This window comes from Pteropus vampyrus, unplaced genomic scaffold, assembly GCF_000151845.1.
Source record: "Pteropus vampyrus isolate Shadow unplaced genomic scaffold, Pvam_2.0 Scaffold319, whole genome shotgun sequence".
Classification (NCBI taxonomy): Eukaryota; Metazoa; Chordata; class Mammalia; order Chiroptera; family Pteropodidae; genus Pteropus; species Pteropus vampyrus.
This window is the reverse complement of record NW_011889100.1, coordinates 246,809-253,810: the sequence shown is the minus strand read 5'-3', so window position 1 is coordinate 253,810 and position 7,002 is coordinate 246,809. Positions and strand designations below refer to the sequence as shown.

Sequence of the window (7,002 nt, the reverse complement as noted above, 5' to 3'; positions counted from 1 at the left end):
GGTCCACAGACCAGTTTCTAAAAGGTGGATCCTCAAATGCAGAGGGAGAGGGGCCTACCTTGGCCTGCGATGGCCCTCAGTAGCCTCTGCACATCCTTGTCCACGCTGAAGCTCAAGAAGGTCCTGAGGGTGCCCAGGGTCCCCCAGGCCGCAGTCTGTAAGAGCAAGGGGACAGCACTGGTCTGCCCGCCTCCTGGCACCGCCTGGCTCCCCCGGAGCCCATGGTGTGGCCCAAGGTGTGGCCTGCTCCCTTCCCCCATCCCTGGCCCTCATAGCCCCTGAGTCGATGGAGTAAAAATGACCCGTCCAGGCCCGGCAGCCCTACCTTGTTGGCAAGGCCCAGGTAGCTGAGGATCTCTTGGGTCAGGGATGGTCTCGCTTTCCTGCTGGTCACTGACATGGTGTGACTGGCTGCTCTAAGGGAAACAGGAGCAGCTGAGGGGACCGTCCCACAACCGGGCCTCTTTATGACCCACCGGCCCAGAGCCCGGGCTCCCATCACTCCATTCCCTTGTTACAGAAGGAGAGGACGTTAACCTGCTTGGCAGGTCTGGGAGCCCAAGTGGTGGGCTGGGAGGGGAGCCGTCGCCTTCCCCACCTCTCACCTCCCTCAGGAAGCAGGGACTGGTCAGGGAGCTGCCAGAACCAGCACCAAACAACCTCCCGCCCCCCACTCCGGGGCTGGTCCCAAGGCCCCCCAACCCTGGGCCCGAGGTGAGGGGAGGGGAGGGGAGGCGGCAGGAGTAAGTCTCGGGGGTGGGAGCCAACCCCTAGCAGCACAGGCTCCCCTCCACCCCAGCCCACCAGGCTGCCTGCCTGCCGCCTGCCTCTCACGCTTGGTGTCTCTGGCTGGGGTTCCTATATCAGCAGGTGCAGCTCCTGAGCTGATGTGAGTCTGTGTCCTCTCGTAGGGGCATGGGTGCCTAGACAAGGGAGCAGGGAGCAGGTACTCATGCGAGAAAGAAAAACTCCCTCCACCTTCCCCCAAACTACCCACAGGGTCCCCCACCCCCAAGCCCAGTGCTTACCCAGAGGTGCTGGGGGTGAGGTGGGTGTCTCACGGCTGGGTGGCACGTCTGTGTGGGCACCAGCTCCCGTGTGGCCTGGCAGAGGAGAGGGGGGCATGTGCAGCCAGGCCGAGCGGCCAGTCAGGTGACCTCTCTAGCAGACCGGCCCAGCTGTCGCCTCCAGCTCTGGCCCCTCCCAAACGTGGGAGAGGACCAGGCAGTACCGGGCCCCACAAGCAAACGCCTCCCTCCCGAGCATCCCTGCGCCCAGGACCGGGCCTCGGCCCACGCCTGAGCGCTCCACCAAGCCTCTCGCGGCCGGTGCACACAGGAGGCTTTGTGCTCTGCTCTCCCGGCGGGGCCAGGTGGGACCATAGGAGCCAGTCTCTGAGTCCAGCTTCTGACCTGGCTATGCCTCTGGCTCCAGCTCCCCGAGGGGCAGGTCAGACAGGCTCCAGGCTGATTTCAGGCTGATAGAGAAAAACCAGTTGGGGCGCATACCAGCAGGGCACCCCAGCCTGCTCCCAGAAGGGGTCCCAGCCCAGAAACTCCCTCGACTACTGCCTTATTAGAGGCAGCCAGCCTGGGTGGGGACCGCCAGGGGACTTTTATACCTGTGGGGAAGGAAGGGCGCAGGCATTCAGGGGTGGGAGCAGATTAGAGTCAGGAGAGAAAAACGCGAAGGGTGTTCCCTGCGGACAGAAGCATCTCGCTCCCACGAGGCAATGGGGAGATGGGTTGGCTCCCTGGATCCCTGTGTCCTCGGTCCCTTCTGTTGTCTTTTGGCTGCCGGGACTGTTTTGGCAGCCGGTGACGCAAGCCTGGGAGCTGGGCGCGGTACTGTCAGTGCCCAGAGCAGCAGGTAAGCAGTCTTGGGCGCCTCAGGGGCCCCCCCGAGCAGGCAGTCACTTCGACCTCACGGCCAGCTCCCTAGGGCCTTCCTGCCTCCCTGAAGAGGTCAGGTAGGGGCTGGGCACGGACACTTAGAGAGCTGTCTCCATCCCTCTGCCACTATCCCAACCCAGGAAGGCCCTCACTGGGTTTCCTACCTGAGAGGGACCTTCAGCTCTTCCAGAGAGCAGACCGGGGCTGAGGAGATGCCAGGAAGGCATTCATTGCTCCTCACTTTTTCTCTCCTGCCAAAGCGGAAAACGTGCAATGGTTTTTGCTGGACACCGTGGGTTCAGTCCCTACTTGCTATGTTCTGTAGCCACAGCCAGTCATTTTAGGGACACCTGAGGGTAGGTTCCTGGGTGGATTAAATCATGAAGTAACACGTGATGGCATCTGACAGAAAAGTGCCTCATAAACGATGGTCACCAGATTTAGTAAATAAAAATACGAGATACTCCATCAAATTAGAATTTCAGACAAATGACAAATAATTTATTGGCATTAAGTATGACCCAAGTATTCATGGGGTATTTGTTGTTTGTTTGAAATTGTAGTTTGACTGAGTGTCCTGTATTTTACCTAGTAACCTGAAAAATGAGACTTAGTTTCGGAATGGTTAAAGAAAAGGTTCTAGAGCTGGACTCCTAAGACTCAGAAATCTGGTCTGCTGTGTGACCGTAGCAATTACCTTAACTTCTCTGTGCTCATCAAAATGGAGTTAATAATAGTGTTTATATTATGAGAATTAAATCAATACATGTAAAGCACTTTAGAAGACCGCCGGGCACAGAGTGGTAAGTACACATGTCACAGTGTTCGCTAATATATAATAATAAATGTTGCTATCATGTTATTTTACAATGATAACTGTTATTAACTTGTCTCCCTAGGAAGTCCAACCTTGGCTCTCTTTTGCGACTTCTTTCCTGCCAATCCCCCATCTGGCCACAAGAGGGCATCAGCTGCCACCGAGAGCAGAGAGGGCCCCCTAGTGGCCACCTGAGGTCTGCAAGGCTCTGGTCCCACACAGATCTCAAAGCCCCTCTGCGTTTCCTCGTTGAGAAGTGCAGATGTCCTGAAGACTTCAGGTTCCTAGATGGACTTAGTGGGCAGGAGGGTCAGGGGAAGAGCCCCAGGTAGACATCTGACACTCAAAGGACCCCCCTTGAGACTGACCTCAGGGCATAGGTAGACTTGCTAGGCAGGGTTACTGCAGGGGTTGCAGTGGCTCCACAGCCGGGGTCCCCATGCTTTCTGCTTTCTGTACCCTTCAGAGTTGCTTCTGGGCACCAGTCCCAAGTAGGCTTAGAGGAGCATAAAGTGGGAGAGAGGGCTCTTGTTTCCCCAAGTCCAAACCTCTGCAAGGGCCTCCTGGCTGACCTGCAAGGCTGAACTCTGAATGTGGAGAAGGCAGGCAGATCCCCAGTCACGCGGCAGAAGCATAATCCTCGTTGCCTAGGAGTGTGCGTGATGCCTTTACAGCCGCTCCACTGAAACTCGGTGGAATCACTTCTTTTGTCTCTTGGTTTCATTTTGTTCAACTCCAGGGCCAGATTGAGGTCGTTTTCAGGTTGACTAGTCACCTTCCACCCGCATGCCCTAAACTGTAGAATTTCAGAGTCGGAGGAGATCTCAGAGATGACCTGGTCTGCCACCCTCTCTTACTGGCTCATGGGAGCTGAGTTCCCAAGGCCATGGTGTTGGAACCAGAATCCAGTCTCCTTATTTCTTCTCAGCATTTTCTTCCTCACTCAGAGCAGGACGTGGCTTATTTGAGTCCCTCTTCGTGGAATACATAGGGACACGCAGTAATACATGGAGCCTCAGCTGTTGACGCACATACACCTCTTCAGCTCTGAACTCCACCTTGCTTTTCTGCAAATACAGTCACGGGTCGCTTGGCAAAGAGGATAAGTTATGAGAAATGCATGGTTAGGTGGTTTCGTCGTTGGGTGACATCATAGTGCGCGTCACAAACGTAGATGGTCCAGCCCACTCCACGCAGGGCTAGATGGGACGGCCCATTGCTCCTGAGCTACCAGCCTGCACAGCACTTCACTATACTGACTACTACAGGCAACTAACAACGGTGAGTTTGTGTGTCTACACACATCGAAACATAGAAAAGGTCCAGTAAAAATGGGCGTAAAAGATATAAAATGGAACATCTGCATGGGGCGCTTACCATGAAGGGAGCCTGCAGGACTGGGGGCGCTCTGGGTGAGTCAGTGAGTGAGGGGTGAGTGGATGTGAAATGACTGGGAGGTGACTGTTCTGCTGGAGACTTTATAAACGCTGTACACGTAGGAGACACTACATTTATTTTTAAAATTTCCTTTCTTTGATAATAAATTAACTTTAGCTTACTGGTTTTTTTTTTTTTTTTTTTTTACTTTTTAAAAAGTTTAAAAACTTTTTGGTTCTTTTATAATCACACTTGGCTTAAAATACACACACATTGTATAGCTGGACAAAAATATTTTCATGCTTTTTCCCTTATTCTATAAGATTTTTTCTATTAAAATTAAAAAAAAATTAAAAAACTTTTTTGTTAAACCTAAGACACAAACAAACACACAGGTTCGCCCGGGCCTGCACAGTGTCAGAATCGTCAGCGTCACCGGCTTCCACCTCCACGACCTTTCACTGAACGGTCTTCAGGGCTGATAACATCTCCTGAAGGACCTGGCAGAGGCTCTTCTCGAGGTGTCCCTCTTTTCAGAAATATGTCCATGGTGGTTTGCTTAGTTTCTTTCTTTTTCTTTTTCTTTTTATTTTTTTTACCATAGATTTGCTTGTGAGCAGATGTGTGAGGAAAAAAAGAAACAGGCCAAAATGGAGTCACTTTTGCTAAGCTACAGTCACCAAACCAAAACTTAATAACTGACCTAATTGCAGTTTCGGCTTCTCCCAGCCTTGGAATTTTAAATCATTCGGTCTGACATGTCCTCATCAACTTTAGCAGAGTAATCTTGCCCGATAAAGACCCTCTACCCCCCTCCAGCCTTCCCCTGAAGGAGAATGTCCTGGCCTGAAATAATCCGCTCTTTTAACTTCTTAGTCCCACCCTCTTAGTGCCTGCAAAAACCTTGCATTTCCTGCTGCCCCTGGAAGCTCCCTTCTAGTTGCTGGAGGGGACGCTGCCTCACTGTCAGTGGCTTAATAAAGCCCATTATTAGGTCTTCAAATTTACTCAGTTGGATTTTGTTCTTTAACACAGATAATGCACCATAAACATTCTTCTCTGTGAATGAAAACCTTTTGGTGTTGGGGGTCCATGTTTTCAAATGTTTTAAGGAGCCTGTCGAGCTCTGCGAAATCTTCTGCAAAACCCTTCACTGAATATTGGGAGTTCTTTTTCCTCTGAGAAGATCCAGCTTCCACAACTGGGGTCCATGTCTTCGCCCATCCCAGAAGCCTGCTCAGATACCTAAACCCCAGGCTGAAGGCCTCCGGACACCTCAGCAGCCGTATAGAGGAAGTGAGTCACAGCGAGGCAGGCAGCTTGGGGCACTGTGGGCGTGGCCATACCAATCTGGGCAGTGGGGGATGGGTCACAAGGGCGGCATTCAAAACCTCCTGGTCCAGCCAAGGCTGTGTGTGTGCCCACGCGCCTGTATCCTAATTAAGCTGACAGAACTGGTAGCATCATTCTAATGTTGCCTGAGGCTGGGTTTCCTCTTCTCTACCCACCTCCTCCTTTGTCTCCTGGGGGAGGGGTACACCCCCTTATCTTTATTTCACAGGCCTTGGCAATCTAACTTCTGTCCCCAAACTTCCCCTCCCCTCTGTTATCTTTACAGCAAGTTAATTGGTCTCCAGTTCTCAGAGGAATCGTTGAAAAAGTCTGGTGGGGAACTTGGGAAAGCCTGGCTATTAGGAAAACTGACTGATGAAAAGATTCAGAAGCCAAAAGAGGGGGCCAACTAGGACAGAGGTGTGGGGAGGAGTTAGAGACAGACGGAAGGCTAGCTGGGGCCCAATGAGGAGACGCGTGGGAGAAGGTGTGTGGGTGGAGAAGGGCTGGCTCTGGGGACCGCTCAAGAAAGGGAGAGGGAAGTCTGGAATTGGAAGGCTGAAGGTGTGTGTGGGGAGGGAGTTACAAAGGGGTCGAAAATTATAAAATTTGCTAATAAGGGAAGAGTTCAGAATGGGGGCAAAGGAAAACAGGGCTGGAGGCTGGGAATGAGAACTGGCAGATCTGGGGCTAAAAAAGGCTGGAGTCCCCTGGGTGGGTTCAGGAGGAGGTGGGTCACCGCGTGGGACAACAGGTCTGGGTTCTCTGGTGGTGGGCCTAGGCTGGGGTGCCCCTGCCAGAGCAAATGAACAAACCGGCTGGAAGTCATTCGGCTTCCGCCTCTCTGGTTCTCCAGAAAGAGCTATAAGTGAGGTCCCAGCCCTCCAACTGGATTAGTGTGGGGGGGGGGGCACACTCCTTCCTGTCAGCACTTGAACTTGACTAGATAAACCATGGAATGAGCTGCTGTCAGAGGTTCTGTGATTGTATACAAATGGCAACATTTCATCAATATAAAAAACTAAGTTACCTCTACATGGAGCAGGCTGTAGCTCTCTCTCTCTGAACAAACCCCAAACACATCTTGCTCCTTCGGCATCCTCGCTAGGAGTCAAGGACAGTTTTCCAGAGTAAACATGTTGCATCTTACTGAAACATCAGTTTTACCAGACTCCGAAAAAAACATTTTTTTGAAAAGATGAATTTGAACACGGATAAACGTGATGTAGATTGAAAGCTCTAAAAGTGGGGGGCTGGCTCTCTCGGAGCACACGGGGAGGGTATGAGTGCCGCTGCCGTGGGCTGTATGGCTGCTGGGTGGGAGCGTTGTGGTTTTACGGCCAGGGTGGGGACGCCCTAGGGGTCGCGGGCTCTGCGCTGGGAAGGGCCGGCTGCCGGGGTCGGTCCTGGGCGTCCGGCACTCGGGCAGGACGCCCCCTCCTCCCCCGGCTACGCCCGCCGGGAGCCGGGCGCCCTCCTGCCTCCGCGCCCAGTGGGCCTGGAGGGGGCAGGAGTGGCAGTCGGCGGGGCAGGGGGAATGGGGGGCGGCTGCCGGGCTGCAGTGGGGGCGGCCTGGGTGGGCCG

General features: G+C 53.4%; 2 protein-coding genes across 2 annotated transcripts in view; one reads left to right on the top strand and one right to left on the bottom strand.

Moving 5' to 3' along the window:
- Positions 1 to 1,315, bottom strand: part of ANXA9 (annexin A9) — an 8,492-nt gene extending 7,177 nt beyond the window's left edge. The window contains exons 1-4 of the mRNA XM_011377699.2: positions 1,029 to 1,315; positions 835 to 923; positions 326 to 416; positions 59 to 155 (exon numbers count right to left, since the gene is read on the bottom strand). Coding sequence (XP_011376001.1) covers positions 59 to 155; positions 326 to 400 — 172 coding nt within the window. The 5' untranslated portion in view covers positions 401 to 416; positions 835 to 923; positions 1,029 to 1,315. The remainder of the gene's footprint in view (positions 1 to 58; positions 156 to 325; positions 417 to 834; positions 924 to 1,028) is intronic.
- Positions 1,316 to 5,894: 4,579 nt separating this feature from the next.
- Positions 5,895 to 7,002, top strand: part of CERS2 (ceramide synthase 2) — a 10,045-nt gene continuing 8,937 nt past the window's right edge. The window contains exon 1 of the mRNA XM_011377628.2: positions 5,895 to 5,982. The gene's annotated coding sequence lies outside the window, so the exon portion shown is untranslated. The remainder of the gene's footprint in view (positions 5,983 to 7,002) is intronic.